The sequence below is a fragment of the Xenopus tropicalis genome, chromosome 8 (assembly GCF_000004195.4).
Source record: "Xenopus tropicalis strain Nigerian chromosome 8, UCB_Xtro_10.0, whole genome shotgun sequence".
Classification (NCBI taxonomy): Eukaryota; Metazoa; Chordata; class Amphibia; order Anura; family Pipidae; genus Xenopus; species Xenopus tropicalis.
In genome coordinates, this window is record NC_030684.2 from 43,572,570 (window position 1) to 43,585,636 (window position 13,067).

The following is a 13,067-nucleotide window of genomic DNA, read 5'->3' on the forward strand; positions in this document are numbered from 1 at the left end:
ATGTGTAAATAGCTGATTCCTCCCTCTGTCACTATGACAAAAAGAACATTTCATGGGAATTTTCAGATATCATCATCAGATTGCCTTTGTTCTATTGCACAAATAACATGTATAATATATATATCAACTTTGACAAAGGCTGGTGTTGCAGCCGAAACGTTAATCTGATGCACTGTTTGTTTCTATCCTGTACATTCCAGAAACAGAAGTAATTATTGCAACATGTTGAGAGCTCTGCTGTCCCCTCATCTTTTACCTATTCTATACAAAAACTAACCAGGTCTACTGTGTTAAATGGTTAAATGGATCTGTAGATCATATGGATAATTTTACTGTCAAGCAAATAGATTCCACAAGCTGGCAGGAAACCTTACCAGGAACAAATCTACAATTGCTGGCAATCTCTCCTGGGGCCTTATTGCTTCAAAAGTGATAACAAACCATTTGGCCACAGCCCCATACTTCCTGCTGCATAGACTGCATGGAAGCCCCCCTGCCTGTGCCAGTGGCCCTCCTGCTGCCTTAGAGGTAACACACTCACAAGAACATATATTTACACACACAAATTAATGACAAACTTGTGTTATTTCCTTTTGCAATGAAACCTGTTTATTGCACAGCATGGCTAGTGATCAGGCATTTTGACTATTAATCATACCGTCCAATCCATTCTTTTTATTGATGTTCATAAAAGCAAAATATGTCAATAAATTGCTTGGTAGTTTGTAACTGGCTTTGGGACAAATCGGCTAGCGAAGGGGTTAAAGTCTGCTTTTAAGAATGACTTGCTAGAAATGCTAGAAAGTTATACCATTGTATAGTGAATATATAAGTAAATATGATGAATTTGTGTGCGTTTAAGTCTCAGGCTGGATGTGAAAATATGTGGGAATGTATAAGGGATGTAACTAGAAGCAAAAAAGCAGTGGCGTAACATGGGGCGATGTCATAGATAGTCACTATTTATTAAGCTGTTTGGGGATTGTTTGGGCCTCTGGTACAGGTATGGGACCTGTTATCCAGAATGCTCAGGACCTGGGGTTTTCCGGATAAGGGATCTTTCTGTAATTTGGATCTCCATAACTTAAGTCTGCTAAAAATAATTTAAATATTGAATAAACCCAATAGGAATGTTTTGCCTCCAAAAAGCATTAATTCTATCTTAGTTGGGATCAAGTACAAGGTACTGTTTTATTATTACAGAGAAAAAGGAAATCACTTTTAAAAATTAGAATTATTTGCTTATAACGGAGTCTATGGGAGATGGCCTTTCCGTAATTCGTCACTTTCTGGATAATAAATTGGCTGGTTTCCAGATAAGGGATCCCAAACCTGTAACTGAAATGAAAAGGACCTATTTTGAATCTCAGCCCCAGTCTCACTTGCCCTGGAACTGCCAAGAAGTTTAAAGGTGGCAATGCACTTGATTTACTCTTCTGTTAAGAGAAAGAGAGGAATGTTAGGGTGATTCCTGGTCTAAGCATAGGAGTCTGTGTGCTAGGCATCTGTAATCTGAACTGGGTTAGTTTGCTAATGGAGACAGACTGCAGAACTATGATAAAATTACTCTCATGGATGAAAATGTAAAATTTAATAGATAAGGGAGCTACGTGTATAGATAGTATGGGAGCAAATACAATCAATGTAGCAAGAAATAAAAACACACAATATATTTTAATTAAATAGTAATTACAGAATGGCAACACGTTTATCAGTTCTAGCCATATGAAATGGAATTGCACCAGGCCCGGGCTGGCAATCTGTGGATTCTGGCAAATGCCAGAGGGGCTGCTGTAAGATGCCACAGACAGTCACTATTTATTGGGCTGCTGGGGGGCTGTTTGGGTCTCTGTGTACTTGGAATGCCAGGGCCTATTTTGCACCTTATTTGGACAAAGTACATACAAGAAATGGAACATTAAGCAGTTTATGCAGAAATATGCCCCAATCCCATGATATCCAGCAGCAGTCAGTTTGCTCTGTGCTCACACAATAATAAAAGCAGAACTGTGATTGGTCACTTTGGATTACGTACTAAAGCAACATTTCTGGAAAACATTAATGATTAGTTACTGTACCAATAATTTTGTACTAATAATTTTTTTTCCATTTTCAGGCTGTCTACAAAGCATGGCTTTGCTCGGAGTATTTTAACGTGACCCAGCGGCAGTGCCGCCATCGCATTCCCTGCAAGCAGTACTGCCTAGAGGTTCAAACCCGCTGTCCTTTCATGCTACCTGACAATGACGACCTTATTTACGGAGGGTTACCTGGCTTCATCTGTACAGGTAAGCTATGATGTGTTTAGCTATACTGGATAAAACCATAATTGGAATTTAAAATGAAGGACAATTGGCAAATTTACACTAGGGCAGAACCCCATGGCAACCTGTCTGCCTGTCTGTTTATTTCTTCTTATTGTTTGTGACCACTTCCTATACCAGGCCATGGGACAGTTGTGACCCCTGTGCCCCCCTATAGCTATTATAGCATAATCCAAATAATCCTCTCACAAAGCAATGGCTGAAAAACTTGTGTTAGTGGATGGGAAATGGTTTATTCTCACTTATGGGAAATGGTGGATACAGTAGTTGTAAAAATAAAAAAGGAACCCTTTACAGGGTATATTATCCTCCCAAATGAAACAATTTCTACATCTGCTTTTCAAAAGGCACTTTGTATGTAGTAGCATCAGAAAGGCTAAAAAAAAGTTCACAGTTCCTCCTTTTTCATAAAGCCACATCAATGAGAGAGAGCATGGGTTAATCCCACTCTCCCCTCCAGTGCAACGAAAAATAACCAGCTCTGTATAAATCTCAAATCTCAAAGTTGTAAAACAAAGGATCTACAATTTAGCATATTTATAGAAATGATCATAAGCACTTCTGCACTTAATACCAGTATAGGGTAACAATATATAATGCATTTATAGCCTACATGCCTACATAGTAGGCTGATTAAAGGTCCTTTGTGTCACATGACTTTCTGGAACATGTACCCCTGTTAAAAAAAAATCATAAGTCACTTATTTTTATTTGAATAAATCAGTTACAATCACTTACAATGCCCGTCTGTTGACCAGGGCCAGAACTAGGGGTAGGCAGAAGGGGCAGCTGCCTAGGGCACAATGATGGGGGCACAAAGCAGGTACCTCTTCTGCCTACCCCTACTTTGTAGTCTCTTGCTCCCCGACGCCTCACATGATGTGCTCCACCACTCCCCACAGTGTTATTGCACATGCGTTATTGCGTTATGGCGTACACGCATGTATGCACACCGTGTTGCCTAGGGTGCCTGGTCAGATTGGTCCGCGCCTGCTGTTAACCTAAATGGTAATAACCCAGACCCTGCTGGTTCCCTTTTGGGTCAAGCTGTTATACTTTAGAAGAATCTCACGCCAGCATTCCCTCTGCCTGCACTGCTCTTATTATTGTCTGTCTCTCCAACACTTCCAGTATACAGTGGTGTAAGTATGGAGGGCGCTGACCCCTCAAGGGCATAGTGGAGGCCTGAAAAAGTCTTCAAGGGTCCCCGGCACAGTAGGAAAAGTAATGTTACACTGGATCCATCAATCATATGGTTCTAGTGTAACCATCTTTACAAACATGGCAGTCTACATGAAGACAGAGGACGCTTGTCATCGAAGAATAATTGCACCAGTAATGGAAATTCATTCCATCTCATTACTTTTCCCATTGAATCTAGAGATGGTTCTCTGACTGGCTTCATCCAGAAATCTGCTTCCTTCCCTTAAAGGAACAGTAAAACAAAAATATAAATGTGTATCAAAATAGTCAATATATTATGTACTGTTGCCCTGCACTGGTACAAGTTGTGTGTTTATATAGTTCTGTGTTTATATATATTATTTATATATAAAGCTGCTGTGTAGCCAGGGGGCAGCCATTTAAAATGGAAAAAACCAGAAAAGGCACAGGTTACATAGCAGATAACAGATAAGCTCTGTAGAATACAAAGGGAATCTATGCGACATCTGTTATCTGCTATGTAACCTGTGTCTTTTCTGTTTTTACCAGCTTGAATGGCTGCCCCCGTGGCTACACAGCAGCTTAGTTTATATAAACTATAGTAGGGTTTCTGATGTAAACACACACAGCTTTACACATACTTTATTAAATATACTTTGATACACTTTCATTTTTTTGTGTTACTGTTTCTTTAGGGCTGTGACACACTGGGAGATTAGTCGCTGTGCGACAAATCTTCCTGTGGGATGGCATATGCGGCGCAGCGATTTGCCGAAGTTGCCGAAGTCTCCTTTCATGCAACTTCGGCAAATCCCAGCATCGCATGTGCCATCCCACCGGTGATTGGGTTTATTCAATATTTAAATTATTTTTAGCAGACTTAAGTTATGGAGATCCAAATTACGGAAAGATCACTCATCTGGAAAACCCCAGGTCCCGAGCATTCTGGATAACAGGTCCCATACCTGTACCAGAGGCCCAAACAGCCCCCAACCAGCTCAATAAACAGTGACTGTCTATGACATAGCCAGTGAGATGGCATTTTGGGGAGATTAGTCGCCTGCGACAAGGAAGATTTGTCGTGCAGCGACTAATCTCCCAATGTGTCGCAGCCCTTAAGTAACATAACTATCCTCTTCTTCATCCTTCAAACATGCATATTCTTACCAGAAGTGCCCACACTGGAAAAAATCTGCTGGGATTCTGAGATGTGGTCTTGGGCGGGCCTGGTGCAATCTCCTGCTGCCCCCAGTAGTTACCCACTGCTTCCCTTTGTCCTCCAGTAATGTTCTGTTGCTTGGTCACCTTAAAAGCATTTGCCTTCGTCATGTCATGTGGTCATTGGCAAAAAGTGATGTCATGATCTGATGGGATTTGTAGGGGTTAAACTGGATGAGTCCCCTAGGTCTGTTATTAGAAAGAGGTCACATGAGCACAAAGTCACATTTGGAAGGTCTCTCCGGACAGCAGACATTGCCGTAACCCAGTAATCAGGGCAGTAGATCTTGACAGGCATTGTGACTGCAACGCTATGGATCAGGCTGAGATGGCAATCAGCAGCTGGCAGTGAATAAATCTGGGTTGCACATTAATAACATTTGTAAATATATCTGTCCCTTTGTTGGGCTTGGGAACAAACAGTGCAAGGATTCTGTACACAATGTACAACGGTAGGAGTTTATTACAGTTTGGATTGTTGATCTCTTTGAAGGGAAATTAGATGGATACACAGTTATATGTTCAGACCTTTAAGCAGAAGAAGGTGTGTACGGCATAGAGGGAACCCTGGCTGTATCATGCAGCCTATTGCTCCAGCCATAAGGAAACATTCTGACTATATTTATACATAAATATAATATTACACAATATAATATTACATTTGTATACATAAATATACATAATAAATATATTTATACATAAATAAATATAACTATTTCTCATAGAAGGAAATTCATTGAAAGCAGGGCCTGAACTAGGGGTAGGCAGAAGAGGTACATTCCTAGGGTGCAGTGGTGGTGGGGTGCTGGGCAGGTAGGTACCTGTGCATCAGGAGATACTGTGTCTGCCCTATCTTAAATATGTCCCTGAATTGGGACAAATTCATTAAACTTTTGATCAGTGATGCTTTAAGGCAGAGGTCCCCAACCTTTTTTACCCATGAGCATCTTTCAAAAAAAAGCTACAGGGTAACCCTTTTGAAATAAAAAATAACAAAAGTGGTATAAAGGTGATACCTTTATTGGCTAACTAAGATAACCATAGCAAGCTTTCAGAACATTTTAGTTCCTTTTTCAAGCTGATTACTAAAATGTTCTGAAAGCTTGCTATGGTTATCTTAGTTAGCCAATAAAGGTATCACCTTTATACCACTTTTGTTATTTTTTATTTCAAAATAGTTACCCTGTAAACATTTTTGACTGGCTAACACGGCACATCACCTTTTCCTGCAAAAAAAGCTAGAGAGCAACACAGACATGCAAAACGTTCTTGGGGGTGTGTAATATGGGCTGTCATTGGCTATTAGTAGTCCCTGTATGGACTGGCAGCCTACAGGAGGTAAATCTGGTTTTATGCAACCAAAACTTGACTCCAAGCCAGAAATTAAAAATAAGCACCTGCTTTAAGGCGACTGGAAGCAACACCAAAGGGTTGGGGAGCACTGCTTTAAGGTATCAGTGGGCCCAGGGGAAAGATCTCATTGGTGGGCCCCCACAGCTATCCCAAAAAATGTTTGTAAAAGGACAACCTTTAAGAAGAAGAACTTGAATATATTAAGGCAAAAAATAAAGTAATAGTATGGACTTAATGATGTAGACATGAGGTTCAGTCTCACCGTTCTGGACCAACATGTGAGCAGATAAATAATTTTTACAAATACACTGTACCAGGCTTTTATTAAAAAAAAAAAAAATTTCTACAAATATAAAGTAAATATGATTGATGTTGAGGGCTTTAACATTAAATAGAGGATCTGTTATTTTTATCACTCAAAGTTTATAGGAATTAAAAGGTCTTGATGGTGGATCCCCAGTCCTGATGGGCCCTGGGCAATGGCCATTTATTTATTTAAACGGCCCTGCCTTTTGGTGGTCTAATAGCTAAACTCTAGATTTTTGTAGTGCAAGAAAAGCCTCTGAATAATTCTAATACTTGCCTTTTAAAAGAACTAGCAGATGTAACCCTACATACCCTAGCACAGGCTTGATTGGAAGCTTGATTGGAAATTAGAAGCAATTGCAGTGTTCAATGGGCATTGGGGTATATTATTAAAACAAGGTCTCTGCCTGCATTCCACCAGGACTTTCTAAGTGTCTTGATAAGTCAGGCAGAGACATTTGGTCCCTATTCCACTATTCCAGTATAGAGATGTAGCGAACTGTTCGCCGGCGAACTAATTCCCGTGAACATCGGGTGTTCGCGAACGCGCAAGTTCACAAACTTTCCGCGTATGTTCGCAATTTGGGTTCGCCGCGGGTTTTTTTCGCTGCGTTTTTTCTCTGCGTTTTTTCTCAGCCTAAAAAACGCTGCACAACCACACATGGCGTTTTTCAGCCTAGTACTGGTGTAAGCAAATCCCGTTTCCATGGTGCCAATAGCGCGAAATAGCAAAAAACGCCGCGTATATCCGCTAGGTCTGCCCGTTTTTACGCAACGCTTTTTCAACAAAGTATTTTTTAGAGAAATTTTTGCCCTTGATCCCCCTCCTGCATGCCACTGTCCAGGTCGTGGCACCCTTTAAACAAATTTAAAATCAGTTTTCTGGCCAGAAATGGCTTTTCTAGGTTTTAAAGTTCGCCTTCCCATTGAAGTCTATGGGGTTCGCAAAGTTCGCGAATATTCACGCTTTTTGGCTTTTTTAGGTTCGCTACATCCCTATTCCAGTATAAATAAATTCAGACATAAGAAATTACCTCCAGGTACTGTATTGTATCTAGAGAGTGATAGTGATTTAGATTTGGCCACATCCTTAGTGTTTTTTGGGGGTAAGGATTGTGCTTAATGTGAATATACTAATTAGGGCTCAAGTTCAGTTCTGTATTACACCAGAGGAGCAACTATAGCAAAAATTAGAATTTAATATAAGCTGAATCATAACAAAATAAAAAGCTTTCTAGAAATAAGTTAAAAATCTGTACTGTTTCTGAAAGTTACCCTTCACTATCTCCCTCCTAGCAATCTGTCCCTTTTATTCTCTCTTCATGCAGGACTTGGGTGTCAGATTTTCCTTGACAGGTCGACTATATCTTTTGGGGGGGTTCACTTTCCTAGCAGATCCATTAGAGCTAATTCAAATAACTGATTCCGGAACAAACAAACTCTAACAAAATCACAGTCTTTGGCACAAATCCTGAATGTAGAGAGACTTGATTGCTGGTGATTTTGAAAGAGTGAATATAAAAGGGGCACCCCCCACCCCCAGGGCTATGTAAGACCTAACTGTCAATCAAATCAGATTCCTGACACCTGCATGAAGAGAGAAAGAAAAGAGACAGTTGCAGAGAGAGGGGGATGATGAAGAGTAACTTGATTACAGAATTTTTAAATGATTATATTTAGAAAATTTCTTACTTCTATATGATAACATTTACAATACATTTTCATTTTCACTATAGTTCCCCTTTAAAAAAAAGGCCCTACTGCAAGGGGCAAATTGCTCAGCTACATAGAACTTGCAGCAGAGGATTTGTGCGTAGTCTGCTCCTTGCACTGAGCCCAGGGAACAATGCAGCCCTGTACTAATAGTAAGGACAGTTCCTCTCTAACTTGTACTTTTAACCTACACAACTTTCCATCCTGTTCCTAATGAATACAGCACTGACAGTGACTGATGTATTCACTGAGGAGGCCAAAGTCCTTGAGTTTTATTCTCAGGTGTAAAGACCTGTGTCTGTGGCAATTCACAGGGTGTAAAGTGCAGGGTGTAAAGTTTGTAAACATATACAAGATAGATAGATAGATAGATAGATAGATAGATAGATAGATAGATAGATAGATAGATAGATAGATGAAAGATAGATAGAGATGATAGATAGATAGATAGATAGATAGATAGATAGATAGATAGATAGATAGATAGATGATAGATAGATAGATAGATAGATAGATATAGATAGATAGATAGATAGATAGATAGAGATAGATGATAGATAGATAGATAGATAGATAGATAGATAGATAGATAGATAGATAGATGATGAACTAGGGGACAGCATCATGGTTGGGTTTACAACCCCTTTAATCCATGCTCCCTTGGGGGGGAGAGGTTGATTTAATAGCAGGCACAATGGTTGGTCCAGGTCTAGTAAACCTTAGCAACCAATCAGATATTTCCATTCAAACAAAAGACCTGTGAACATTACCCAGTTAGTAACTACTTTGAGATACTACAACATAAGCTAATTTGCTCCAAAAGCTGCTTCATCTTTAATTGATTTAAAGGCACGTGGGGTTTGGATTGGGCAGTAGGGATTTAGACTGGGGCAATTCAGCTGAATCAGTATTGCACAAAAGGTGTTTGGACTCAGATGAGATAATATCAGGGAAAAGTGCTATTAACTTGCCCCCCAGTCACAAAGCTGCAAGCCTGTTTGTCAGTTACTGATACCCCAGAGACTCATTTAATGTTGATGCAATAACACAGAACATGTCTGACATTGTCTCTAAGCATTCTGTGCATTCACTATAAGCCCTTGGTGTCCTCATAGGGATGCTTTTCTTTCCGGTGCTTCTCCTCTGTGGCCATTAAAAGGATAACTCTGGTGTTAAAAATATATTTACATTTCCTTGCAAGTCAAATTATCATATTTCCTAGGTCAGACATCTGTTTGACCCTTTCACTGCTGGAGGGATTGCGCAGCGTCACATTGAAGACTTTATGCACATTAGGGGATTGTACAGAGAGTTCGGTCAGGCCGAGTGGTTCTCTCCCAGGGCATGGGAGCCTGCTTTATTGAGGATTCCCATCAATCCCCTGTCTGCTTGATGTAACTCTCTGTACTTATTATATACCTGATATATTCCCTATGCATGGCGTTGTATTGTTCTTTCTCATATTTATTTTAATTCAGACACATAAAGCTTGGTAGCAGACATACTGTACAGCAGGTCACATTGGAACAGAGCTTGTACCAGAATAATGTGTATATAGCATTATTGATAGGGAGTTAAACATTAAATATACTTTCATGCAGGGTTAGGTTATACCTCCTGGTGGTTATGAATAGGTTAAAAGAAAATAATCTGCTTATACAAAATAATAGGGGTTCTTTCTGACCCTAAGAGTTGTGGGCTAAGTGCAATTGTGAGTGCAATCTCCTATATCTACAATGCAGTATTTTCCCAGAATTCCAGTGTAATTGCAGCCACCAGTTTGAAATGAGACTGAAGTAATTGCAGCAAAATTGACACGTGCATCCTATTCATGTGGAGACTGATGCAGGCCTTTTTGGCTAACCTACAGCAAAGACCTGGTTTTGGGGGTAGCAGTAGCTCCAATGTTCCCCTGTGTCAATAGAATTTGTAGAATGTAAGCTCTTTTGGGCAGGGCTCTCTTCACCTCTTGTATCGGTTATTGATTGCTTTATATGTTACTCTGTATGTCCAGTGTATGAAACCCACTTATTGTACAGCGCTGCGGAATATGTTGGCACTTTATAAATAAATAATAATAATAGACGCAACCGCTTGGCTTCTGTCTGCTATACTTTGTGTTTATTGATCTAGGAATCCATTCTAATCTTCTTTACCACTTTCAACAGATATGCTAGAAAACCATATGTCCAACACAGAGGCAGAGTGCTGTGACGTCCGATGGCATTCCTGCAAAACCCAAGGGAGCGGCAACCACAACACATCAACCAAATCTACAGACTCCCGGTTCAAATATTATCCACACCACCAGCACCATCGAGACCATCACTTGCATCCCTACCATCATCAGCACCACCAGTCTCTGCTGCCGGTCTCAGCGGGATCCCGCCTCGGAAACACCAGACTAAGGCTATGTGTGTTGGTGCTCATGCTCCTCCACACCATGGCCTCCTTCTCGGTTGTGCAGAATGGGGTTACATTGGAGCCCTTGCCCGGCCTGGATGATTCATCGTCACATGAAGAGTGAACTTATGGAAGTGCTTTCTAAAAATCCAGAAAGTTGGAATCAGTTCCTCCGATGGGTCCACTGTTTTCTTTGACCTGGAGGCACGGAGAGGGGAACCTCAAATGCAGTCAACCATGGTGCAGCCTGGTGAAAATATATCAGTTCTATGGGTTAGAGGGCCCGTGAGACACAACTTTGAGAAGGGTTCTGTGTCAGTGGCCTTGAAATGATGCTTGTACTAAGCAAAGGCGATATGAGGCAGAGTGAGATTGGGGTGGTCAAGTATCACTGTGTTGTGTGAATGCCTGGCAAAATAATACATGGCACCCTGTGGTTAGTTAAATCAACACCTGGTTGAGCCTACCGTTAACGACTGGTGAGCCTTATTACTGGTAGCGAAGTGATTTTGTGCTGCCATGAATGTATCTTTGGTCATTTTGTGCTTGGCCAAGTAGCCAGCAATGTTCCCAGTAATAATGAAAAAGAGAAAGAGAAATTATATCCTGAAGTATTTTCAAGGGGAAAAAATTATAAAAAAAAATGTATTAAAATACCCCTAAAAAGTGTTATAACAATTGATATAGTAAACATGATGTGTTAAAGTAATGCTGGCTAGAAATTGGAAGGTAGAAGAAGCAGCAATGTCAAAGCCTAAAAATGTGCAAAAAACGCAATCTAAAGAAAACCCGTTGAGGTACCACACATTGCTAAGTAGAAAAAAAAACACTTCTAGCAGAATGTAGAAGTATAAGAAATACAGAAAAAAGAATGATACGACTACTACAGAGGTATTGGTGGCAGGAGTGGTCTGGAGCGTGTGTCTAATTGCTTCATCACAATAGGAAAAGGCTGTAGTAAAGACACAACCATAAGCCTAAAATAAGAGTAGAAAAGGATGTCTTCAGTGCAGCCACAGAGCCCAGAGGCCTACATCCAAGTGCAGCTTATACTGCAGGGCTACAGTGAACACCAGTTAATAACATTAAAATGCTAAATGCGCAATGACATTCCAGTTATTCCTATCCAGTACTTGTATAATGTTTTGTTTTAGTGTGTTTGCTCATGTCATCTCTAATTTCAGATATCTGTGATCTGTTGTATAAACAAACTACCAACCATCTAGTCTCCGAGCTTTTGTTTCCAACCGAGTTTTTAGATCATGCATATCCTTAACTTGGGCCAAACTGCGCTGTGCAGCACTATGGGGCGCAAGGAACAATGGTTTCATAGAAAAAAAAAATCCCTCTTTCTAGATGTGATCATGATAATGACAATTTTCAGATATAAAGATTTATGAAGGGGAGGAAGTTAAAGCCCCTAATGCAAAAGAATTAATTGAGCAGCTGCTATTAAACATCCGTGATATATTTCTCACATAGTACAGACATGAAGATATGCAATACCTGTATAGCATTTGCCTTTTGTGTGTTTGCTTTATTTAATAAATTCTCTTGTCTAGTTAATGTATAGTACAAATCCATACAGATCACTTGCATTTTGTGGTGTTAATGTCCTATTTGGCATCTCATCTACAGTAAAATAGCAGCTTGTTTTCCATACTCACTTTATTTAATTATACATGTAGAAGGAATACCTGCACTCACAATCTGGGTACTGGGTTATTGTTTGCCTTATAATGAGTGGGAGAAGCAACAGGTGTCAGTTTATGGTTTCTTACTCGCTTCTGCCAGGAACTGCTTGCATCAATTGAGTTACACCAAATGTAATGCCACAAAGGTTTCCTAATTCATTCCATATGACAGTCAGACACATAGGTGACCAACATGCAGAATTTCTAACTCTAGATTTTAGGCAAGATTGCTTTTGTGCAGGGATGTGCCACCTAGATATTATGAACTACATCTACTAGCATCAGTGGAATGCTAGGAATTGTATTTCAGCAACATTTGGAAGACTGTAGGCTTGCCAAGCCTTCCCTGGTAGCTGAATAATCTTTAGCAATTACTCTGTACCAGTGTTTGCCAGGGGATATCCAATCTACTGAAAAAGTAAATATACTCATCTGAGCAAGGTCTCAATAAATGGTTCTCAACACTTCTGAACCTTGCTTCAAATTGTCCACTTATTACCTAGAGCCTTTTCCGTGATTTTTAATCTATATGTTCAGGACAGAAACACCTATCTGCATATTTAAAGAAGTATCGATATGACAAGTCTGCCATAATAAAAACTGTGTAAAAATTAAATACATACCCAGAAGAAAAATGCCACAGAAGAGGTCAAGTTAAGACAGTGCTTCCAAAACCATGAGGTTCCTCTATGTGGAAACTTGGTTATGGGCCCAGCTTGAAGGCTACACAGAGATATTATATTTGGGTAGAACACCATTTTGCGTCCTAGATACTCCATCTTAGGGTTCAATTAGAGAAAAAAAATTCCACTTATTTGATGTCCTGATATAATAAAGATTATTGCTAATTTTGGCAGATACAGCAATGTTTTCCTATATTTGGAACCTGGTT

General features: G+C 39.9%; 1 protein-coding gene across 1 annotated transcript in view; it reads left to right on the forward strand.

The window, feature by feature from the left end:
* The window catches only part of fam155b (family with sequence similarity 155 member B), an 82,862-nt gene extending 70,215 nt beyond the window's left edge, over positions 1-12,647 (forward strand). Inside the window, 2 exon segments of the mRNA NM_001102863.1 lie at positions 2,117-2,288; positions 10,247-12,647. Coding sequence (NP_001096333.1) covers positions 2,117-2,288; positions 10,247-10,605 — 531 coding nt within the window. The 3' untranslated portion in view covers positions 10,606-12,647.
* Positions 12,648-13,067: the final 420 nt, after the last annotated feature.